We start from the raw sequence: 26,470 nt of genomic DNA, 5'->3' as shown, positions 1-26,470 counted from the left end.
TCAAAATACATGAAATTCCATCTGAACATAAGAAAAACTTTTTTTTTTACTGTGAGGGTGGGCTGGACACTGGAACAGGTTGCCCAAAGAGGTTGTGGAGTCCCCATCCTTAGAGACAGTCAAAACCCAAATGGACATGGCCCTGAGCAACCTGCTCTAGCTGGTCCTGTTTTGAGCAGGGAGGTTGGACTAGATGATCTCCAGAGGTTCCTTCCAACCTTCACTATTCTGTGAAATACATAATTTATCCTCAGTAAAGCATTGTTTTTAAACAGTGCTAGATACAAAGGGGGAAAATTCCCATCTAAAGTGAAAGCTTTCAAAAAAAATATGTGCTAAGTTGAGGACATATCAACTATCTTTATGATATCTTCCTTCAACATGCATAAGTGACTAATTTTTCTTTGCGACTTCCACATCTTGGTTTAGGATGGCTTATCAAAGCATATTTTTTATTATGCTTTCTTACATCTTCCATGTTTTCTACAGTTCGCTAAGCAGAAATATGATGCATTATTTAGGGAACATAAAAGTTCTAATGTTCCTAGAAGTCTTTACTCCTATGACAGTTTTGCACAGCAGACAAAGAGTTTAAATTATCAGAATATTCAATGAATTCAAACTACGACATTCCTACTACTGTGAAACTGCAGAGCATGCATCCTTCATTCATATTTATTTTCTGTGGACACAGGAGTTTAGCATCTTAATCATGCTTACATCTCCTATAGGCTGTTAAAAGCCTCTACAGGACTCTGGCATACAGACTAGTATTCTATATACCCACAACACAGAAGAAGTAAAGACTTAATTTTTCAGGATTTCTTTTTTTGTGTTTACTCTTAGAATGTAAGCAATATTACAATCTGGAAGCTACTGGGAATTACAGTTAACGTATATAAAAAAAGATTTGAGAAGTCCGAAATGCCACTAAAACGTGATCTCCTTCTCTCAGTTTGGTGGATTTCAATAACCTAGGTAGAGATTACCAGTTGAATTTAAAAGATGCTGAATGTGATATGGAGACTATGCAATGCCTCCAGCCTTTGGCAGCCTGTCTGTTTGTTCAGCATCTGTTGGGACTCCATGTGGGCAGACTTCTTGGTAGTACTGAGATTAAATAAAGTGTAAAAATTTAAATTGTCTTGCTAAGCTTGAACTTTTCTGAGTTTTAAGAGTGTGTGTGCACACATTGATTTTAAACAAAAATAACTGTCAAATACTTACGGCTATGTGGTTTATGTGCAATACAAAATTGAGAAATTAAAAAATTTTACATGCAAAAAGCACTTATTCCCTACTTCATATAGCTTTTTCTTTATATTTGTTTAGATCCTGAGAACTCAAGACAAAATTGAGTTCAGTGTCTCAGGTGCTGGTACTTAATTTGTCATGTTAACTTAGTTCCAGCCAATTGGTAGCTATAAGTCTTAGGAGAAACTCTAATCTCTACTGGAAAATCCATTTATTTTTCTGTATGCATGTTTATGCGTGGATTTATGTCAATAAATATTAAGATACATTAAGAGTGAAAAGTTACATGTATGTGTTTATGGATACGAAATTAAAAGTAGGTGGAGCAATTTTATTCTAGTTTGTAGAAAATCATTGACTTTCTAGTTTTCACTTAATGGCATTTGAAACACATTTTAACTATTAAATCCTACAAAACAAGGTTTACTGGAAATATTAACGCTTTTTAATGCTTGTGTCACAAGTCATTATAACATTTGTACTGATGTATTTTGAACAGAACTATGTTTGAATCTACAACAGATACTTTCCAGGCTATCTTTATTTGCATCTGCTTACAGACATTTGATGCCCTTATATTATAGGATTTCAAGATCATTGTCTAATGCAAGATACATACAAGGGAGAAAATAAATAGAATCAAGACTGAGATCAGAACCTTGTAAGAATATAGTCCCGGAACAAAGTGTCCAGCACTTACATCAGAGGTCTACAAAACAGGCTTGCGATAAACAGTTTGACTAACAAGCTTCTGAAGCCTTACATTTTAGGTCAAATGTTAACCATCAGGGAGAGTTAAGTATGATGAGAATTATGACAATAAAAAGATGATAAAATGAACAGCCCTGGATCTGCTCCAGGTGGCAGAGGCTGCTTCTACCAACACTGTAGGCAGCAGCCCAGGGGAGGAGCCTGTGGCACCATAAGAAACCATCTCCCACATTTCCTGAGGTGGACAAGGAAGAGATCAGAACTAATCAGTGCAATCTACAACAGGCCAGATAGCTGAAATACAGTGGATGGGAGCTGCACTGACCCAGCCTCTCCAGCGAAGCATTCAAGGGCATGGCTCATGCCCAGACTGTATCCTCCTAGAAATCTCTTTTACTAAAAGTGAACATGAAAAAATGCACAGAGAAAGTTGTACTTGGAAGCATCAGATAGCAGAGATTTCTCTTTCCATGTCAGCACTACCAGATACAGAATACGCTTCTGACAGCATGAGTGTACATGAATACAGTCCTCAATGTGTACTAAGTTAGACTGACCAAGGGAATGGGTGTACATTTCCTGCATCCATGTATTTTTCCCATTCTGAAGGAAAAAGGAAAAAAATAGAGAAAATTGAATTTGGGAATAGTGTCAGGAATGAAGTCTGAAGCAGAGGTCAGTGGAGGAAAGGTGAATGAAAAATCAGTTAAAACAATATTAAAAGGAGACATGAACTGTACAACGCACAAAAGAATTAAGGAGACCACAGAAAACACCACTGTCAAATATCAGATGCAGCCTTGGGCATTTTACTCAGCAGGAAGTGTCTTAACAGGGCTTATACACTAGATATCAAAAGTTGAGGAAACAGCGGTGAGCTAGGAAGGTATAGCTGATTAAGACATTGCACTTTAGTATGCACAAACGGCAAGAAATGGATTTAAATACAAATTAATGACTTAGTGCCAGAAGCTTTGAAGTGAAACATCAGATTCAGAGTAGGATCCAGTAGGATAAAAGATCAGAAGGGGGAAGGAAACAGAGTGAGGCTTTTGTCTTATAAGTAGCACTTAAATGCACTTGGACATGCAGACTAACCAAGAGGTCTGTTGTTTGTAGTCACAAAGGCAGTAAAAGGATTCAACAGGTTAACTGCTGGACTTCAACGAAGCACCAAGGTCAGCAGTAGCACTTTCTCATAAAATAAATGAGAATAAGATGACGTGTAATTTCTTCCCTGTCTGAGGGACTGTGTTGCAGATGTTGAACTCTTATAGCGTTAAGCCTGATCAGCACAGGTCCGACAGGTTGTTACAAGCTGGCTCTCCTCGAGTAATTCTCCTGGAGTTACTTTGATGTAAAGATCATCTCTCACAGATACATGACATAGGATACTAGGGCAGAAATAATAATATGTGGAAATATGTGGAAATAATATGTGGAAAGAGGAAAAACCTTACTAAAAATACAAAGTGAAAAAAATGTAGACTCCTTATTAGGCTGGAAAACGTATTCTGGGAAAGAAAAGAAATATCAGAAAGGGAAATTGTATCCATAAGTGAGCTCAGCAGGGGTAAGAGTACTTAGGCAAATGAATTCAGTGTTAATGAAGGCAAATTTAACAAGCTCTGGTTCTCTGATTATTTTGCCTTATGCATGAAGACAAATTCAGAACTCTCAGAGGATTCGACTATCAGAAAATATAAGGTGATTTCATATTTTAGTATTGCTAATTAGTTCATCCACACACACAAATTAAGAGGCCATTAAACTGCCTGCCAGTAACATACAAGAGAGGAAAAGATAAGAAGTTGTAGCCCTATAGATGAGAGGGTTAATGACACTGGATCTTAACATTCCCATCAGGATCTGTGTGGCAGATGAGCGCGTAAGCAAGTGAAGGCTCTCTCTTCATGACTTAAAGGAAGCTACACAGATTTGCCAAGAATCCACTTTTTTTCAAAGCCCAGAATTCCACAGGCATCTCTTCTCAATTGTACTCTACAGATGAAAGAATTGCTGTCAAGGAACCAGTTTACCAGAGTTTTGCATACAGCAATCTCAAACATGTGGCTGGCTGCTCCCAGCAGTGAGCAGACTGGCAAAAAGAATCACAGTATAGGTTGTTGAGAGTGTTCTGCAGCCAGAAGCATCCACGCTTGCCCTACTGAGTTTGCAGGATATCTTGCACTGATCGCTAGGAGAAGGTCAGCTGAGACGCTTACAGCTTAGAGGATCAGAACAGCACTTGCAGTCTTGGCATAAACTCTTTTCTAACAGTAGCCATTTTGATCCTTGAAGTCCCTGTAGCCTGAAATTTACCCAGTACAAACAAGGAGGTTCACACCTGAGACCAGTATGCTGAAATCCATCATTGTACATCCAAAAAATGCATTATGACAGTACAGAAGAAAGAGAAAAGATTGTCAGCTTACTCCAAGCCAGCTGAGTGTTGCAGACCTCTAGTGGCCGTGGTACAGCTAGCAAGAGTTTCAGGGAAGACAAACCTATGGCAAGAGCCCCAAACCTATTAGATGTGAATTCACGTCTTTGGGGATTCGGTAATCTAAGGCAGTCAAATGCATAAAACCCATGAGAGGTATAACACCAAAATATCTCTGAGGTAGACAGTGAACCTGCTCCACATATTTGTACTGAAAATCTATTAGGAAATAATAGATAAGATTATTTTATCCAGCCAAAAAGAAGAGGTGTCTGTGCAGCATTAAGCATGTGGGCACGGTTTCTTTAACTGATGAGATCAGCTAAGAGAAAGGCCAGCGGGAACCTAGAAAGAGGCTCTCCAGTCAAGACAGAAAGACAGATAGACATGTACACACACTTTAACAATACTTTTTGTCTCCTGACAAAGATCCTCCCATAGTATTAAATGATGGCGACAGTTTAAAGTTCTTGACCTGGGTTACAGGAGAAGGGCCACTCCTGTTCCTTTACCAGTACAGGGATCTTTTCCACTACTCAGATCTCTAAGAAAGGCATAGCTGGAGGAATGCAGCTGGTGAAAATGCACAGATTTCCCAGTAGTCCCATTCAAACAACTTAGTTAATGCTACAGGTCCAAAACGCGACAAACTCCATTCCCATGCATGTTTTCGTGACAAGGATTCGTCTGAACAACCAGACCACTACAAACAGTAGAGTGATGGCTACTTGGGTAGCAATCCACCACTGTTCTGAGCTGTTTTAGGAACTCAGATAAGTCCATCTCAAAGTTTGCAAGGGACCAGTTTCCCCTAGGCCTGTGAGCATTGATTTGCTGGGGAGCCACATGGCCTGACCATTGGGTACCACCCTGTTTCAAGACATGATGACTTTTCCAGGGGATTGGTTTTTTCCATCTTGTGAGCCTCCATTCACAGGCATGACGGATATGCTTGTTTTCTTGTTGCCATGGACAACATTGTTTGGGAAGTCTGTGATTGCAGCCAAGTAAACCAGGGTTCTGTTTCTAACCTGGCTGGCATAGTTTCTACTGCAGACAAGCAATTACACACTGCCTGCTGGATATTACGACCAAGGGAGAGTTGGTCTTGGTTTGCACATGGCCAGATACAACATCATAGACAAAGAAAGGAGTGGATGTGCTTCCTCTCCCCCGCCCCCAGTGCTGTCTTTGCTTGTTCAGCTCAACACCAGGACTATTTGAGGTTCCAAAAGCAGCTCAGGCAAACGTTATGACCCCTCTCAACAAGGAAGCATTAGAGGATTCACAGTGGACACTGGATGAAAAGCAAAGCTCTGTCCTTAAGAGAACACAGCAAGACAGCTGGGGACAAGCCTTGTTCGGAGCATCTTTGTTAACACTCAGTCAGTTCTAAACCAATATCCTTGCTGTCGAAATGATCTGCATTGGTTTTTCCATCAAGCCAACCAATATCTGTTCATTCTTGACTTGAATAATCACTAAACACTCTCTAAAAGCAGCTCATATAGCTGCCAGGAAGGACTGTGCTGGGCATATTCCTTTTTTTCTTTCTTTTTTTTTTTTTTTTAATTGCATTGAAGAAAGATGGTCTTGGCAATCTATAACATGTACTTAACCATCCATATGCTGTCTCTCTCATATATGTATTTGTGCGTATGTTAGAATTTTTCCTAAGTTTTGTGTCAGTAGACATTACAGGGATGGAAGAACAGGCTATCTTTTTTCTTCCCCAAATAGTTTATTCTTTCCACATCCTAAAACTGGGTAATATTCCCACAGTTTTTATCCCATTACATAAAAGTCTTAGAGATTTTCCTATTGATAGAAGTCTAAGGAGAAATCCCTTAAGTCCTGTTATCTAGTCCACCTTCTCTGTGCCTCTGAGGAATATATTTTACATTATTTGTGGTTTTCAGGTTTTAGCTAATATGAATATCCTTATTAACCTTTGCACTGATACTATAGTTTCTCCTAAGAAGTCCAGGGAGAAAAAGTGGCTCATCTGAAAATTTTAGATGGAGTAATAAAGACCGGCAAGACTGTCTTTGATTATCCAGTCTGACTTCATACACCCACAATTCCTGAATGAGCTACCATGTCTTTTTAAAAGGCCATTCAGCTCTGATTTTAAATCAGTACATACATTGTATATATGTATGTATATATGAGTACAGACAGTGGGAGCTTTTGGACTGAAGAATCCCAGGCTGTAGCCAACAAGACAAGCTGTGGGTGTCTATATGGAAAATCTTAACACAAGAAAGATTGAGAAGTCTTGTTCCACTTGAACTGAAATTATTCTTAAAAAATAAATAACAAAGCCTTTTCTACATATTAACCTTGCTCCTCCTCCCATGGCAATTTGAGAGACAAAGCAGCATACTCAGTGTATGCCTAATCACCTTTTAGCATTAAGATTTTACATTCCGCAACTTGATGAAATATAAACAGTTAATGATTTTAAAAAAGGAGCCAATTATTCGTGTAGGCATTAATAAGACCTATGATGTTAAAACAGGCCCAAAATCCAAGTTGATTAAAAAAGCTCCAGGAATAGAAGTGAATAAATTCTCATATTCTCTATGCCACCTCAGTGTAGGTGGCTTGGCTATTTGCAAACAGAGATAAAAATCTGCGAGCAATGATTCGGACTCCCACACCTCAACTTGTTCAGGGAGCAATCATGTTCATTCGGAGCCCCTGATTTGACTGAATTACTTTAAATCATCAGCACAATGGGGAAAATGAGGGAAGCATAATCAGAGAGATATTCAGAAATGTTCTACCCAACATTATTAGCAAAGTTTTATTCAACATAAACCTGCTTCAAGATTCACGAGCACACTTGTGAATGCCTGCTGAATTTAGATGGCTTTTCCCCCAGTGTCTGGCAGAAGAGAAAATAAATGCTTACTGCACCATTGCTTTGATAGTATGCAAATAATTTTTCATGGGGTAACTCTGCTTAAAAATTACCGTCAGCATGACTAAAGCATAGCATTCCATTATCAGATGGTAGAAAGTTCAAACTTTCAGTGAGCGAGCAGATACTAACCACCACTGGGGAGTACTTCTGCCTAGCCAAAGGGATGACAATAGAAACTATTTTAGTTTTTTTTTTCTGTCTTTTTATAAATAGTTACAAACACAAAAATGACTGTACTCTGAATGGATTGAATCTGTGAAGATCCATAAAGCCTTTTAGGAACACAGGTGGAGGCAGCCTGCTTAGAGCCAACAATACGGAAAAACAAACACTTCATCTTTATCCCCAAGTGAGCAAATCTTTTAAGAAAATTCTATACTACTGAACTAGTAACAGCTCAGACCTTAATTAAAGAAAATTTATGTACTTCATGACTTCAAATTAACAGGACTTTAATTGTTGTCATCTGCAATGCTATTTTTCAGATTGCCTTTAATGATCATAGTGTAACTGTGCATATGCTTTTGTAATATAAATAATTCAACCATTTAATTTCAACTTTTTAAAATGGCACAAGGACAAGTCCACCTGATGAACTAATGACCTGCAAAACTTTAGATTTAATGAGCTATGCAAAAGATGACAAATCAATGCTAAAACTACATTTTCAAAACATATCTGTAGTACAAACTTTCAGCCCAGAACAATAGCATTTATTCTAGGAAACATCACTACTTAGTTTGGTATGCATCCTTGATTATCTCAGTCTTATTCCAATCACTGCTCTTTCTACTTGAAATAGGAGATCCAAATCATCCAAGCAACTTCAAAAAAGAATCATTAAAAAGTCTTTACATCTTTCCCTTTCAAAAACATGCAATAGTCCACACTGGTTTTCTGTGATATGCTCACAAGGCCAACATTTCCAACAGAATTTATGAACTGCAAGATTCAATTCTGGGGTGCTAATTTTTTGGTACTGTAAAGAGGTTTTTGGAGAATGAGCTTTAGGACTTAATAAGCCATCATTTGGACACAGGAGGTCCACTGACACGCATCAACAGTCTTCTCAGAAAATGGAAGTACATCCCTTCCCCTAAGGAATCTGGTAATGCAACAAATACTGAAAAACCTGCCTCAACACAACTAATCTCTGCATCACCTAGGAGCTAATCTTTCACTTCTCAGAGGTAAGAAGCTTGACAAATTATTCTGACTCTATTTTAGGATCACAGATCATTGGTGGTGGGTTGTAGGGTTTCGGGGGGGGCTTCTTTTCTTGCTCCTTCTCTTCCCTTCTTCTCTATAGACTCTGCCTCCTTACCCCAGTAGAGAGAGTTGGCGCTGCATAGCAGCACTGCCAAGTCTGAAGGAAGGAGGCTTGAAGCAGGTGAAGCTGCTGCCGGAAAGTGGTCAAAGAGTTCAGAGAAAAGAAAGGGCCCAAGGTGCCTCACTGAGGTGCTGTTGTTTATCCTCTCCCCTCCTCCATCACAGAAGCCCAGAAATAAGCCAGGAGAAAAACATTTGAATTCTGCTTCACTGTTTGCCTCAATGATTGGGAACCACCAATATAACACCAATAAGCTGGGCTTTTCCTTGGCGAGGCTGAGACTTCAGATGGGAATAGACAGCAGCATAAGCTAAAGCTGATCTCCTTATATAGAAGGGCTAAATATATCTCTATGCATATTATTGGGCGCTTCCACAGGATAGGAACAGCCAGTAGGGGACCATATCCTTCTCCTCTCAGAAATGAAGTGATGCTAGTTGGGTCACACACACACTTATAGTAGGGATATTTTAGCAAAACAAAAACACAGAAAACTTCGCCAGAGTTACCTCTATACAAAGCTGTATCATATGCCATGACAATTGGGGATGAACAAGTTTAAAAACCAAACAAAACACCTAGGATGTTTACCAATTCTCTTGTAAGTCTTCAACACTTTCTGATGTTTTATCAAGGTACTGGTTAAACCTTCTTGTTTCAGTGGAACAACATAGATTGTAGTTCAGGACCTCATCTGACTGATGCAGAAAGCGTTTTCTAAAGTATATACAACTAGGAGAACACATGGAGTCCATAGCAGCTGAAAATTAACAATAAAAAACAGGAAGGAGCTCTGAGGTTGAGGTTAAGGGCAGCATAACAAGGATAACAGCCTGAAACCAGGAAAAGAAAAATATAAGTCTGACATTCGGAAAACATTTTTTATCAGGAAGATCATTAGATAATGGAATAATTTCCCAAAGGAAGTTGTTGAGTCAAACACTAGAGGCATTCAAAGGAAGCCTAGATAAAAAAAGCCCAGGCAATTGATCTGGAGGGCAGCCCTGCACTAATGACCCAAGAGGCTCTTTCCAGCTCATTGAGGATTTTGCTCTTGAAAAACTACAATTCTGAACTTCCACAGCAACATGTGAGCAAAAAGTAAATACAAAACAGCACAAAACAGAGAAGATATTTAACCAGAAGGTTTTCAGCTTACAGACTTTTTCCTTGGTAATACCAATAATTTGTATCTATATAGGTATTCATTATATATAACAAATCCCATCACATATTTATCAATACAGCGACACTAAGAAAACATATCAAAGCTATGAAACATAGCTATAAAACTTACCTTGTGAAACACAATGGACATCATGAAGAAATCCATCAAGAAGTTTTCCGAAATATCTTTGCAGTCAAATCGGAAGAAGATTACAGTAAAGCTCAAAGTAACAAACTGATTAATAGGATTACAGAATGAGGAGCGGAGAAGTTTCATCCCAGCAACTGTTATCAGGATAATATCACAACTGTGAGAAAGGCAGAAAGAAAAACCTAATCAAGTCAAAGTAATAAAAACATAAAATTATGAAGCTGTTAAATACAAATAGCTGTACCAGATGTATTTTGGATTGCTAGGTATATCTAATCTTACACAGCTTATTGATTTCTAATATTGATATTATGTTATGTTTTAATAATATTCATTTACCCATCTGCAACAGCATAACTTTTCCTCGCCATTACTACACGTTTACAATCTGCAATAAAGAAATAATACTGTATTGTAAGAGTAGTATAAACTATTAAGAACCAAGAATGTAAAAAATAATTTTTTATATTGCTTTTAAAATACAATTTCAGTTTGGGAATTTATCTTAGCAGGGTCTATTAATATATTACCTTAATTTGAGAAAATAGCCTGAGGCCATTCAATTTTTGTCTTTATTACTGGAATCTGCAGTTGGTGACAGAGATTATAAAAACATTCTAACTTTATCATGCATTATGCCACAATCCTGGACAGAAACATCCACAGATTGGGAGTGCTTGAAGCTTTTATCATTGCTCTTTAGCTGAATGTTGTCTCTTCTGTATATTAATTTCTTCATCAGATGAAAAGAAGTTATACATTGCATCTATATGTGAGAAAATGTATGCAATCTTTGTTTTACTCTCCCTTATTATATTACAGAGAACGAATTGAAACTGAAAATTCTAAATAATAAATGCCCACACAGAAAATCAACAAGCCTATCTCAAAAAAAAAAAAAAAAAAAGTGTTTGCTGCTACATCTCCAAGAATACAATATGCCTCTTTCCACTTTTCAAAAATCTCTCCATTAACTATACAGTAAGGAAAAGTACAACTATACAAGAAGGAAAGATGGCAGGAATATATCAGCCTTCCTTTAATTTAGAAAACTACTAGTCTCTGTACACATATCTGTTCTGTGAGACTTTTAGTTGTTCACATATTTTAGCTTTAAGATAACTTCACAGAATTAGAAAGATGGGCTTACTTAGACCATAATTTTGATCTCTTGATGATTACAACCCGTTTTGGGGGGGTTAGATCCTAGAAAGGGCTCAGATGCGTACATTATTAACTTTTAGGTCACCAAGATAGAATCCAAATCCAATGTCAAGCATGCTGGCTCCTTCTTCAGCGTGAGGGAGGACCAGGCAGACTGCTGAGCAAGGCAACTATTTAGAGACTGTCAACAGGAAAGCCTTAGAATAGTGATGTGTGTGAAAATACTTCCCCTTCTTAAATCACCTTGACCCAAGACTGCAGGTAAGGATCCTTTGCCTACTCCAGCATGGCTAAATGCTTCTCATCACTCTTGCAGTGAACTGAGCAGGCTCTTTTCTTTCAGAAGAGCACTAGTGATGCCAAATATTTCTGCAGCAGCCTACTGGTTAGAACACTTGCTGGGGAAGGAAGGAATCCAAATCCAATCGCTTCCCAGCTCCAGAGGGACTCAGATGCTCATCTCACCCCTCTAAGGCTCCCTCAACTCCTTCTGTTGAATCTGTGCCAAGAGTTAAAGTTTCTTTTAGCCAGAGAGACATAAGGGGATTCTACAGCCTTGCTCATGGGCACTCCCCAGAGATGGGAGATGACCACGAACACCAGCATGGTTCTATATTTTATCCAACAACCGCTACAACATACAAGGTTAGCAGCAGGAATTAGGACCCAAGACTCCTATAAAAATCCCCTTACCACCAAAGCAGGAGAGATCAAGAGCAAACAGTTCTTCAACAGCCTCTGTTTTCCTGGTAAATGCTTTCCAGTTAGACTCTTGTTAAATGAAATGGGCAATACCTCCTTCTCCATCCAGGTCTTTAAAAAGTAGTAAATTAAAGCAGTATTTTGTGGATCCAATCCTATTCACATATTCGACATGCATCAAGAGCATCTCTCAGCTCAAAACTCTTGGGTTCCTGGGTCCTGGCCAGGACTGCTTATGGAACAAGTGCTTTATTCAACCAGGAAAGCTCTGAGCATGTTCAGAAGTACCCCTTGAGCCTCCAAATAACCATCAAGTCAAACTCAGCAGTATTTAGTGATAGGCACCTTCAGGATTTTCTGGCAGTTGAACAGGAATGTCTGAATTGTGGTTTTGCACTTTGATGCCTAGGAACTATATTGGATCTATTCCTGAAAACACAACCCAAATCTATTAGATATGTTCAAGTAGCTCCCTGTGATCTGGGAGCCAGATGATGCCTCTTAAATAATGCAAGAACACTAATTTTTTGGGGAGTTTGTTGTTTTTAATGTTGGCAACAACAGACAGGGAGCTTAATCCATACCGAGTGACTCAATGAAGCAGGCCAAGTATTTGCAAAATGCAGGGAGGGTTCTCCCCCACCATGCTATGAACCAGGAGAATACCTGCTGCCATGAGTAACACTTGACAGCTCAGAAACCTCTGAATAAGCCTGTGTTTTCATCATTTTAGTAAGGCTCAGAGCCTGCATATTTCCAAGCTGATTTTGTGTGGCATTTATTCATTACTGTGTATCTCCCTTAATGCAAATGCAACTTTATTTGAGTGCAGATCATTCTAAAGGATCACCAGGACATCACTGAATAAACGAAATGCCAAGTGACCTTCTTTCTTACCCTGTCAAAGCTGTTCCTTTCAATCATCCCCAGATTTCCAAACGGAAAACCTAGCCGCTCAGTTAAATAGATTCCAAAATCATCAGAAGCCATCCCAGTCTGTCATGAACAACTGGTTGGATCTCGTATTCTTCAGAAAGAAGACAATTCTTGCAACATGGAGTAATTTCACAAGAAAAATCAACAGCAAAAGGAAGACTTTTTCTTTACTAGGTCTGTTAACATCCACAAAATTTCACACAGAAGAAGGCTTTATAAAATAATGTTCTCACAAGGTAACAGAAAATAATTTGCACATTATCCCACTTCTTTAACGATATTGCCACACAAGATGCTTTTTCTGAGGCCTTAAACTCCCAGTAGACAGAGAGAGAAGAAGAGCTTATTTCTGAAGCCTTTGTGGTAGGTAACGTGGGAAGGCGTTTCAGGTTGTCAGCATGAGTCCCATTAATAACTAGCACATCAGTGCCTGGAATTTTCAAGTAAACTCCTGTCTGTGAAGGAAGATATTCCAAGAAGCAAACTGCATCAGCCCTTTAAAACACACATTAAAACTGCTTAAAAAAAAAAATGCACCCAAGTGGAGAAAAACTCCAAAATAAAATCATACAAAACCATGTCACTTCAGATACTTTCAGTCACAGAATGAAAGAACGCTTTCCCTTCTCTAAGGGATGATATGGTCTGCTCCTTGGATGGTAAATAACTAGGGCATGTTCAAACAACAGTAAATGTGTATTTACATATTAAAGCACAGAAAAGCACAACCCTCAGTAGCACAGTATGCAAAGGACCAAGAAGAATCCAGGGCCACCTCATTTATTCCCAGCAGTTTTGTTGTGAAACCTTAGCTCCTGATGCCTAGCAACAGTGCTTATGGGAAACCTGTGCAGAATAGGAGACAGCAAAGCATCAGGAGAAAACAGTCTAGTAAGATTGTAACAACGAAGTGACACCACAGGTATAAACCACTTCTGTTTTCTCCTGTCTCAGGCCTCTTCCGTTATCAGAGAGGACAGATCAGGAGCGAGCCAGTGCGGAGCAGAAAGGCAGGTTCAGCATCATATGGAGTAAGAAGGGTGTATCTCCAGCTGTCACCTGGGTAAACGTAGATTTATACCTCAGTATAAATCAGTATACTTCAGATCAGTAGTAGTCTTGACACAGCAGCATTCACCCAAGACTTGCTTGGGCATTATAGTCTGCATGGAGCCATGGCTCCACTGCTGTCAGTACTAAAGACATATAGGGCTAAGCCACAGCATATCTTTGACTGAAGTCTGGGCATACCTTAAGTGGAATTTCTCTGAACAGCATTCAGGAATTGTATTTTAATAGGCATGCTTAAAGGTAGTTTTAAATCCAAGATGATCACACAGACACAAGAGGGAAGGAGAAGAAAAGTATTGTTATGCTATTCCCCTAAAGGCTAAACAATCGGAGGCAGGAACAAATGTAATTACTTCCTTTAATGTCAAGATTTTGGGGAGACTGACTCACTGCTTTTGAACACTTGAGGCAGGTGATACTTTAAATTGCAGTCTAGCTTTGAAGAATGACTGCATATAAATATCACCTTCTAGCACCTTCTTAACTCTACACATTTGTTCTGTGCATGTATTCAGTCACGTCTGCTAACTAGTAACAAATGAAGTTTTGATTACTTTTTAGTTCTGCCAGCCTTGCAAAACCAAATATAGTGTGTGACCTCAAATTTACCCTGGACAACACATGTAAGCTCCTAAACCACTTTGGTCCTATCATCTCCCAAGTGCCTGAGAGAAAAAGCTCAATGGGAAACTACATAGGTTATCTTTGAGTGAGTGTTGAGAGTCTCTCTGGAAAAGCAGTTGTCTCGGAGGAATACATGCAAAATTTGGCTAACACCCTAGCTAGTTTTAGCTCCTAAGAGCAGGTACCATCTTTTTCTTATATTTGTGCAGTCCCTAAAGCTCAGGACCCTGTGTTCCTCTTTAAGGGAGAGGAACAATTAAAACAACACGTTGTATTTTTTACATCAACTTTTTTTTTTTGTAGACTACTTAAAATTAAAATTCTAAATTGTTACTAATGATGAGAATCCCCCCCCCCCCCCCCCCCCCCCGCTTCTCCCCACAGCAGTTTTCCTGTTAGTGGAACCTTCCTTCCTGAACACAGGCTGGTTTAGGTTTTTTGTTTTGTTTTGTTTTTCTTTTTAATCATCTGCATCACTGTCACTCTGATAAGAAGACTGAAAAAACTCTGCTCACCAGGGATCCTGAAATCGCTAAGCCTGCTGAATTTCTGTAGGAGGTAAGTCATTGACCAAAATGTTTACCATAAAAGGCAGTCTGCAAGGATCATACTGCGAATCCATGGATCAGCATCACCAGTTCTGCTTAAAAATAGAGATTTAGGCCTTTGGAAAAACTTATATCCCTACCTTTCTCAAGCCACTCTTAATGCAGGACTATCCACCATTCTACGTTGTCGAATATCCAGTCTAGCCTTAAATGACTTGAGTGGTGAAGCTTCTGATAACTCCATTGGGAGACCATTCCGTAGTCCGAAAAATCCTCACTGTTAGGTAATGTTTCCTGATATCCAGCCTAGATTTCTCATTTTCTTTTGATTAATTCTAGTTACCCCACTGTGTTTATGCCCATCAAACACCTGCAGACTGGCGTACTGTGCCTTGCTTTTATTGACATTTAGACATTCCACATATATCTATACACAGCTCTTTAATCTTTTAATTTCTCTCTCACTTCAGTCATGCCTTGCATTTGCTGAGGTAGTTTTGATTTTCTCTTTCAGCAGAGCTAATGATTATTGTACACTGAAGCAGTAATGGCAAATTGTGACAAGCAATTAGACTTATTTAAGAAATAAATTTCATTACTCAGTCTTTGGTCTAAATCTAATAGTCTGCTACTCACATGCTTTGAGTTAGAGTCAACTTACTGTGTACCGAGCTTCTTGTATTTACTAATTGAGAAAGCATCAATGGTGAGAGCATTCAGTATAATAGCTGGATACAAAATGTATTTCTCAAAGCACTGAAGCCACACATAAAGCCTTTCAAACCACATCAGATGAGCAGCATCTGAAATAAAAATTCAGGTAACAGACCATTCCATCATATTGTCAGCATTTTTGCACAGTAGTACCGTAGAAGTAAAGAAATGAGCTAGCTCACACTACTAAGTACTATCAGCCAACTAAGTTATGACACCTTATGGAATTCATAATTAATCTGCAACATAGACATCATTTTGCTCTTTGAATTTGCAGGGTATCTACTTTGCTTCTTATAACCACATTCAAGAAACACTCAGAAATGGCAGATTCTACATAATCCAATTATTAACAACTTTAATTAAATACCTTCTTTAGTGCTTTAATGATTCTGGACAGGTCCTCTCTAGCTCTACAGTTGACCTGGTAGATGACCTGCAGAACCTCATTTGAATTCTGTCCCTCTTTCCTCATCTTAAAATGGCAAAATATTACTTACTATCTCGTAAAGTATTATCGATCTCTGTAAAAGGGAATATCCTTTGAGATCTAAATACTGAAAAACTAACAAGAACTAGACACAGTCACAGATGTTTCTCAGGATACCTTAAAAACAGTTGTTGCACAAAGTATCCGCCACGATTACATCAATCATCAATTAAGAATATCTTCTTCTGCCGTAGACTTTACTAACCCCAGCACTGTGCTTAATTGCGAGTATGAAACAAAAATTGAATGCTTTATGCAATTAAATTGCCATGAGAACTTAGGGGAACTGCATGCAGAAACATTTGTGTATTGAAAAAAGTAAGGTCTTTATTCTTAATTGAGCTCAGCTAAACAAGCTGATTGGAAAAATAGCAAATACAAAACTTGATATTGACTCAGGGATAACAGCTCCAGCTACTCAATCTCCAATGCTCTTGCTTGCAAAAATGGGCATAATTATGTATACTCACATACACATCACCTGCTCAATGACAGGGAAAGAAGACATGCTGAATCAACAGATTGTACGTTGTATACGCACAAAGAGAAAGATCTAAAAATTATCCTTCCAAATTAGCTTTAAGTCATGTTTTGCCAATATCTTAGGTTAAGGCAAGCAACACCTTTGCAAAAACGTACATTCGGAAAATATTGTCAATCGCTATCACTTTTTTTAACATAAAATATTTCCTTTTCTAAGGGCTACCTCCTAAGGAATACACACAGAGAGATCTCCATTTTGGAACCCAGTTTTTATTCTCCTTCTCCTCAACTACAAATTGCTTTCAGGGCTCCCGAACTTCTACTAAAGAACTTCATCCACCTGTCAAAGGCTGAGTTCCATGTAAGAACTTGAGCTTGAATAAAGAGACACGCACATCAAGTAAGCCAAAAAGAAGGTCAGAAGAGCAGAGAGAAATGTGGTAAGGCACATACAGATAACACAGAGAGGAAAAAAGAGCTCACATTCAGAGGGGATCCAGGGAAAGGAGCCAATGATTTGAAAACAGCTTGGAGGTGATAAGAGAAGTGGTGGGGAAGAAGGGGAAGAAAAGCCATGGTCTCCAGTGTTTCAGGGCTTCTCACTCAGTCCTGCACTACTTTCCACATGTTTATTGTACCATAACCTCATACATCATAAGCTCAGCCTTTCTTCCTGCAGTCAGGCAAAACAATAACTACTAATAAATGAGCTATTTCACAGGGGCATTATGAGAACTGCTCTGATAATTGCTATTTTGTGGAGGGCCTGAAAGTTTTAATGGCTCACCTGAAGTCTGTGAAACAAAGCCAGGAACAAACCTGTGGAATTGCCATTCACAGTTGCTTAGTAGATGCTTGTCCAGTTGCAAGCAGTCATTTGTTCTCACCACAGCACTACCTTTGTTGTCAAAAGTATGCAAGCAGAAACTGAAGTTATCCATGCAGCAAATGCTCCTAACAGACACCTTGTTTTGCGTACTTGTTCTTTCACTGTCCATGCCTGACAAATACAGGACACTGTCCTTTAGTGAACTTCCCTTTCTATACAAACAGGGGGCCTTCAAGTTCTGCTCCAAAATTTTTCTTACAGATTTTGTAAAAGGAAAAAAATAGGGTGACAGACATACCTGTTAAAAGGATTACATAATCTTTTCCTCAACCTGTCTCATCTCAGAACATAAGAAGCCTCTGTAGCAGCCCAAAAGATTGAGGGAAAAAAAAAATCAATATTTTAATCTTGTTTTCCAATACACAACGTCGGACACATTGCAATAATACTTAAAACAGAAAGAGAGCAGAGGGACTGCATAAAAAATGAGGACTGCAAAAGAAGCTAAAAAGCACTGTTGCCCACAGCAGGTATCATGGGAAACGCAGCTGATCTCAAAGCAAAAGGAAACTCATCTGTGGAGAACAGTCTGGCAAGACCTCTACCCTCAACCTTTTCAAAAGCTGAGTCATTGCATTTTGGAAAATAATGTTTTCTAACAAACGAAGATGGATTTAAACAAGACAAGGCAAAGATATCTTATAGTTGCCTTTTATGATTAAGTTAATGTAAAAAACAATAAATCTTCGGTATTCCTCATAATTACTCATTTTCAAGGAGATGAAGCTCTGAACAATATTTTTCAGTTGGACATGATTGTTAATAAGATTTATATTTCTTCTACACTTTCTTTGGCATATTGCAGTAAAAGTTAAAAGGTAACCTTCAAGCAAGTCTCTTGGGTACTTCTTCATACCCAAGCCTTGTTTGGAAAGTAATCATTTTGAAAGACATGATTTTTTAAAAAAGATTTAAATCCTTAATGCATGGTTTTGCAGAGAGTGATCTGAACCCTTCTGGTGTCTAGCTGAAGAAGAAACTAAAGTCCCTCAGCAGACTGTGTTCTGACAACAATATCTTCAAACACCTCAGGAACATATATTAGAAATGATTAAGGCACAGGAACCATCAAGAAATGACAAGTGAGATTCTGGCTGGGAGCAAAGACAAGATGAGAGCTGGGGATAAAAAGCCATGATTCTCAAAGTACACTGGCTGCTTGTGGAAATAATTGTGTAAGAATAGGAAATTGGACCCTGATATACTAAAATATTTATAGATAACTTGTATGTATGAGGGTAACACCTGCTGAAGCCAGCAGATATGAGCAAAAACAAATCATCAAGAAAATTACGCAGTTTCTTCCAATTTCAATGCTCCTCTTGCAGTGTTATGATTGAAATTAAAGCTCTGAGTTGCGCTATCCACGTTGCTCAAATGACATAGTCAAAAGTCTGAAAGTAGAAGTAATTCTGCCTCAATTTCATCAATCCTTTAAATTTAAGTTTTTTAATTATTTTAAATACTGTTCCCTCAACATGAACTATAACGTATCTGGGAATGGAGCAAATAAGAGGATAATAACGTAGATGCAAGAGGCAGATCCGATGATGGCTCATGAAGGGCCACCAGGATGATTAAAGGCTTGGAGCATCTGACTTACAAAGAGAGGATGAGAGAGCTGGTACTGTTCAGCCTGGATAAGAGAAGGCTCAGGGGGATCTTATCAATGTGTATAAACATCTGATGGGAGGAAGTAAAGATGATGGAACCAGACTCTTCTCAGTGGTGCCCAATGACAGGACAAGAGGCAATGGGCACAAACTGAAACATAAAAAACTCCATTTCAGCATAAGAAAAAAAAAACTTTCTTACTGTAAGGATGACTGAACATTGGAACAGGTTGCCCAGGGAGGTAGTGGAGTCCCCAACCTTGGAGATATTCAAAACTCAACTGGATGCAGCCCTGAGCAACCTGCTGTAGTTGACCCTGCTTTGAGCAAGGGAGTGGAACTGGACAATCTCCAGAGGTCACTTCCAACCTCAGCCATTCTGCGATTCTGTGAAGTGGTCTCAGGAGGCAGCTTCCACAGGTTCAGATTTGTTGGTGATCAGCATTGAAAATGGAAGGTGATGGGGGATGTTATTCATAAGAGGGAAACGTAAAACATCATAATTTATTCTCTCTGCTCTCTTCCTCATGGATTTTTTTTTTTAAATCGAGACAAGCAGCAAGTCACTGTTTAGATAACATTTGATTACAAACCTTTCACTTCCCGTTGCCGATACTCTTTGCTTTTCAGTATGGGGTGGGAGATCCACAGCCAGGGGTGATGTTTGCGAAGCTGAGGAAGTATGTAATGTGTTACGAATCCCACAGTCCATGCGAGAGCAAACAAGACAATGCTGAGAAATGGCTGGGTCAAAGGAGAGAAAAGAAAGCAATTTTTTCAAAATTTCTAAAAAATATATTTCTAATAATTGTATTTCTGTGCAATTAATTTTTATTCTTATGCTCAAACTCTCCGATTCTACACGTGGATACAAATGTGGACTATGGAAATGAAAGCAACAAACTTGATTGAAATATGCATTCTGCACACACAATTAACCATTTTTTCCCACTAAATAGAAGAAAAAAAGATAAACGGTCATGTTTATCCATTCTGTTCCCCAGCGTAAAAGAGGTGCAGATATGAAAAGGCTTAAGGAAAGAAACAGGAAATGAATAATAGCATGCCTAGTATAAATATCCATAAATTAACTGCATTGTACATCAAAAACCTGAAGTCATCAAGGCCAATAAATACATTTTCTCTAAGTCCTCTCCCACAGTCTCTGTTCTTTCCAGCTAAAGCACCCCGTGGTGTTGCATAGAAGAAATAATACCTTAGGGAAAAAAATAAAAAAAGAATGTATACATACCCTTAATGATAGAAACACTGTGCTGGCACTGACTGCAAATGACAGAACAGCAGCAACTGTGCAGACAATGAGATCTGATTTCAAGACTTCTTTCTGCAAAAATAATTATTTAATACAAAATTAGCAAGCCAATACTATTTTAACTAGACAAAGTAAATGACTCTGTTCTGAATCTCTTGCAGTCTGCATTGTTATAAGGCTAATCATTTCTCTCTAATACAAAAGTATTTTCTCCTCTCTGCTTTGGGAAATTATTTCTTCACAGTCTAGGTCTGTCAAAGTGATGATATTTAAATTCATCATGACTAATTTTAAATAATATTTTTAACTCAGTTTTAACATTGGAGAAAAGAAAGCAATATATTTTCAAGCTGAGTCTGATTCTGTTCAAGGAATATAACTCTCCTGCATTATGGCTTTCTTGATTTTGGAAATTGAAATTCTAGTTCCATTTCCTACTTATAAGCATTAAGATTTCCTCAAATTCTGTTTTTCTTGCATTACTGAAATGACTCTTGCTTTTCTACAATGTCTTCAGAGGCATAAAGTTAAAATATGTGTGTTCTACAGTGACATGTCCCATTCTCTGATTTTAAGCATCAAAAGCCAAATTTCAGCAACATTTTAGGGGTTTCAGACAAAGCCTTTTTTCTAATATTACTGAATAATAATGAAAGAACAAGTCTGCCTTTATATAAAGATCTATAACTGGGGTACAAGTAATTTTATTTTGAAAGACTGCAAAATAATCAAGCTCTTTCCAGCCCATTTGTCTTGTGATTAAAACGTCATTCTCAGTAAACAAATAAACGAGATAACTTTTGAGCTGTGTAATTTTCTGAATCATACTTCAGAGGTCACCCAAATGTCTTTGTAAGAGTAAACGAAAATCTTGTCTGATTTATGAGACGGGTATTTAAGTTTAGCACTCAATATTAGTGCTGTTATTACCTGAGTAACTAACTATTTGTAGCTCTTGATTTAAATACTAGCTTATGCTTTAACTCAAAGGCATCTACAAACATAAATCTAGGATATAGCACTTCATCTGAAAGAAACTCATCTGATTTAGTGGTGCTGTGGTCTAAGTAGTATTCATGAATTTCATCAGAGAAAAGAAAAAAAAACAAAATTATGATGGGATAGCAAAGCTAAGAATAAGAGAGAAAAACACAGAAAACGGAACAACTGAACAACAGAAGGGTTGTGAGTTACAGGTGAAGCAGGTAGCAACCACTATATTTAGGCTGCCTATGGCTCTCTGTTATGAAAGAGGCTTCTTAGTAAAAGGTCACAAGCATCAGCATTTCCACTTACTGCAGCAGGCCTTTGAAATTCAGCAGGACTAAAAAGCCTTCAGGCTCAAGAAGTACTTCTGCTTTGTCCCATGAAACTCCACTTGGCTTTAGCTGAATTATACAGCAATAAAAACTGCCGTTTCCCTTCTCCTTCTTAGGTTGCTCGGGAAAATACACTTTCAAAAAGAACAGCACTTACTCCACTCCTAAAATTATGCCCTCATCAGACAGCACTACACTCAGCAAGGGCTACAGCCTGAAAGTGTAGGAGCAGCATAAGGTCAAGTTCTTCCAGACCATCTTTTCAAAGCATGGCCCTGCTGGCCTTGTTCTTCACTTCTTGGCCGATATATGCAACAGGAGAACCCGAATGTAAGGGACCTTACAGAAAGGACCTTCTTTTCCCTGAATAAACCTTTGATCTCTCCCTGTCCCCACTGGTTCTCTCTACTCAGCTTAACTCTTCTCTCACTCGCAAGTCATGTTTTTAATCTTGTAACTCAAGTGGTTTTAATATGCATAGTAGTAGAAAAATCATGGTTAAAACCCAGACAATGATGGATATGGGAATTATTACCACCACATATAACGGACATTTTTTTTAACCTTTGTCTATTTTTTAAAAGACATTGCATAGAAAACCTATGTAAAGCAGCATTATTTAGATTGTAAGATTCAGCATCTAAGTTAAGCAGTGACAGATTTATGTGGCAGCGTGGTACTCCAGCCCTTTTGTAAGTATGCATTATGAAAAGTATCATTTTCAGTACAGCTGAATCCAACTACTCAATAATGTAAAACAAGCTTACAAGAACAACAAACACACTCCAACCATGTTTTCAAGCTCTTCTCTACAACCACGAAGGATTAGAAATGTATTATTAAAATGACAACTGAGAGCCTCATATAATCAGGAGACTCAAGAAGCTGCCATGTTAAGAACTACATCAAAAATTAGGAATTCAACTGTAAAATCAGAAGAGATGATAATACTGGACATTTGAGGCAGAGGGGAGCTCCCATCTTTCCACTCTGTGCAGAGGCCAGGTCACCAGAGCAAACAAATTTCATCACAGGTTATATTACACAGAACTTGTATTTCCCACCTTTCCCACCTTTGACTTTGCAAGTATTCTTTTCTGGGTGCTCTCACTGCTTTTGATATATATTTATGATCAGATGTGGGAAAAGGCCTATGTTTTAAAAGTAGGGTTTACCATTCAGGTATTTAAACACAAATTTGATAATTGCATTCCAACTTTGGCAACATCTAAAGTGTCTGAAGTTTCATATATGGCTGGACTCACCCCTTTGCCCTTGCCCAGAACTGCCTCAAAATGTGCTGCTCAGCCGCTGACTAATTCAATGGCCCCAACAGGAGGCAGGTGCTCCTTCTTGATCTGGTAGACATGTTCAAACTCATCACCAAACACAGTTTTTTCTTTCCAAAACAAAGCTAGACAGGAGTGACTTTATTTCATAACATGGCATACTGGTCAAAACACCCAGGAAGTGCCTGACCCTGGACCAGTTACCTCTCTGGCTGAAGGAGATTTAGAGCTACTCCCACCAGAAAGCCCTGGGCATCTGCCTAAAAGTTGCTGTGGATGGGCCAGTGGCTTCCACCCTTCCTGCTGAAGGTAAGTCACTGCAAAAAGACTCAGTGAAAATCACAAGAAGGAGTGTGACTCATTGCTAAGGCAGTCAGCCACACAAAGGGAAGCAGAGCAGGAGGCAGAGATGGGTTCTGGTTCCTGTTCCTAGATTTTTTTTTTGTAAGTTGATGATGCTTTCATGTAAAAACAAACTGGGTCTCCGCTCCTCTATGAACTGTACGAAGAGTTGTTTGTAGCATCACCTCTTCAGATGGTGTCTTGTAAGAACGAACTTTATTCAGCTCTTTGAAAGAGGAGAAAAAAGAAAATATTTTCAGAAGAGGACTGAAAGCCATGGAACTCAAATGAAGGCATCTTCCTGAAGCCTTCACAGGTGGCAGCTAGGAATCTCTCTTGCATGCCCTAATTTGATAGCTCCTGTAAAGCATATGGGTACCTAGGATTCAACTCTGTCCCATATCCTGCACTTAGAACACAAGTATCTAGAAGCAGGAATTTGGATTCCTTTCCCAACACAAGGCACTTACTGAACTGGATGCTGAATGACCTTATGATGTGATGCTTCAGTCCTTTATTGTTATTGGCCCAATGGGTAAAAGTTAAGCTCTGATCACAGCTAAAATCTCCACAATGAGATAATCACTAACATTGCGTTATAGTTTGGAATGAAAACAGGTGTCCTTTTTCTATGTTTTACACTCAAGGGAAAATAAGAAACTCCAAATCAATAACATTACTTTGGATGCCTCTCACTTCAGAGATTGTGCATGGAGAATATACTACAGCATTTTGTTTTTGTTTTTTAAATTGTTTTCAATTATGCTTTTGGAGCTTTGCACAAATCCATTTACTAATTATCTAAATGTTTGTATTAAAGGCCAGGAAGGAAGTGGGTCTGAATGTAACACATTAACACCCTCAGGCCACTGGTTAATCTAGTAATCAACCATGTGGATGCCTATAGAAATTAATTATAATGGTAGGAAGCTTCATTCTCAAAGTTGAATGGTCAATTATCCATCACAGCTGCTTTATAATTCCAGCTTCCAAAGCTGACAATTCTTAGACAGTTATTCAAGCAAAGGAAAATAATAAAGGTCATGTAGCTAAGCATTAGAGATGCTGTATTTATTATCACTAACATTAACACAAAACCACTACAGAGCACAACAGATTAATTTTCAGTATTAACCTTGTTTGCTTCCAGCTCCTTAAGGAAGAAAATTGGTTTTCTACACCCAAGGATTTCTGATTAAAAAGGGTCATATCTGAATGGCACATCATGTACACCATAAATGTGCATATAGGCCAGGGCAGGTCTGGCTTTTTTGTTGCATTCGGCCACCTCCTGCCACTGCCAGGGGGTTAGGAATGCTCTCCTCGCAGAGGAGCACTCAGAGAAAATTTAAAAAAAGAAAAAAATTTCCAGGATGTGCCATGAAATCTTGTACTTCAAATGTGGATACATTGTTTCTCCCAATTTCTGAACTGATTGAAGATCCCCTTGCAGAAGCTCTGGAAGCTATTTAAAATTTGCTTTTAAAAGTTAATCGAGTCCTACACCAGTGATTGCTATTGCTGAAGCAAATCAGCACAGACTGTGATTTGATTGTGTTCCTCAGACTTGTGGCACATGCATTTTTTTGCTGCCTCAGTTCTTCCCTACTTGCTATACTAGCACTGCACTGTGAGATAGCAGCGAGAATCTCTTGACAAATTGGTTAAACTGTTTAATTGAGACAGAGGTACCAGATACCACAGGGGTTAAACAAAGAGCATGCATAAATCAAAAACTGCCCTCTCTTCCTTCAGGAGATCTCCCAGTGTGCAAGAATTAGCCCTGTTAATTGTCATCGAAAGCAACCACATTTGCTTACAGTTTGTATACAGATTGAAGGAAACCTGGACAGAAGAAAAAAAGAGGAAGGCAAAGCAGCAGCAAGTCGCAGCAACAAAGAATGAAAGCAGCTTCTGTCTACAGAAGCAGGATTGAGTGTCAAATGTATGGTGCAGAAGAGTGCATATCCCAAAAAACAGGTACATTTGGGAAGGAGAAAGGTGCCAAGAATCCTGTTTAACTAAATGCAAAAACCACTGGCAAAGCATGATGGGAATGGGACACAGTAAAGACAAGAAATGGAGAGCCTGTGTGTGGCCAGTCCTACACTGCTCTTTCCTGCACTTCTGCACCTTCAGCCCCAGCGGTTCAAGGGCCCAAGAATGGTTGAACCAAATGATAACTGTGTTATTGTATGACATCAGATAAAGCCCTGCCTACATTGCCAGCACAGACATAGGAGAAGACAGACAACACGTGATTAATACAGCCATAGAAAGACTACATTTTAGAATAACATCCAGGATCTTAGACGTTAATTTGTTCATTCTTTTGTTCTTGTTTTCAACACATTGAAGTCTTGCTCTGGGTTTCCCTCTGCACTGTAAAATGAAACCAGTTAAGCAGACATCCATACTAATTGTTCGAGTCCCCTGGCAAGGTTCCATCTGCAGAAGAGATGAGGTCAGACTGTGTAATGCTCCAAGAAGGACTCTATCAGCAAAAGATACAAGTGAGATATAAAGGAGGAGAGATGAGAAGTTTTTCATTGCATCTGCCTTACATTGCCTATGTACAAGGATGAATTGACAATTAACTACAGCAATAACTACACACCACAAATGCCACAGAATATAAGCAAAGCTTTATCGTAAATACTGTTTTTTGCTCCCTTGGTTACTAGCTGCGCATTTCATTTTTCAGTGTGTCCCTGTTGCAAACAGTTTAGTTTGCAAGAAGCTGTAGCTCATTAGCAAGCTACAAGGAAGGACTAACACTTAAGCTTAAGCTTTAATACAGAAAGCACTGTAAGATAACATTATTCATAGTAAAAGATAACAATCTAAGTAGCAGCTTAGCAAAGAAAAGTGGAAACCACTGAAAGCGTGGGATCAACTTGTCTGCTTAATATGGGCTGTCTAACACCATATAAGATGCCCAACAAATAAAACACAAGGTATGCAGGAGAGGCACACCCCTCTGAAGAGACATCTGAAGGCCAGACCAGCTACCACACTAGCAGCCTGT

General features: G+C 38.7%; 1 protein-coding gene across 5 annotated transcripts in view; it reads right to left on the bottom strand.

The window, feature by feature from the left end:
• Window positions 1–26,470, bottom strand: part of PCNX2 (pecanex 2) — a 171,814-nt gene that overhangs the window by 71,181 nt on the left and 74,163 nt on the right. For 3 of the 5 annotated variants that reach the window (XM_068939009.1, XM_068939011.1, XM_068939013.1), the window contains 5 exons: window positions 20,472–20,564; window positions 19,813–19,963; window positions 17,505–17,615; window positions 15,692–15,833; window positions 9,965–10,142 (listed from right to left, as the gene is read on the bottom strand). In XM_068939009.1, the coding sequence (XP_068795110.1) occupies window positions 9,965–10,142; window positions 15,692–15,833; window positions 17,505–17,615; window positions 19,813–19,963; window positions 20,472–20,564 (675 nt within the window). The remainder of the gene's footprint in view (window positions 1–9,964; window positions 10,143–15,691; window positions 15,834–17,504; window positions 17,616–19,812; window positions 19,964–20,471; window positions 20,565–26,470) is intronic. The other 2 variants (XM_068939012.1, XM_068939014.1) reach the window with 1 other exon arrangement.

This window comes from Struthio camelus, chromosome 3 (genome assembly GCF_040807025.1).
Source record: "Struthio camelus isolate bStrCam1 chromosome 3, bStrCam1.hap1, whole genome shotgun sequence".
In the NCBI taxonomy this organism is placed as follows: domain Eukaryota; kingdom Metazoa; phylum Chordata; class Aves; order Struthioniformes; family Struthionidae; genus Struthio; species Struthio camelus.
The sequence above is the reverse complement of the archived record's forward strand: the minus strand, read 5'-3'. Positions and strand labels throughout refer to the sequence as shown.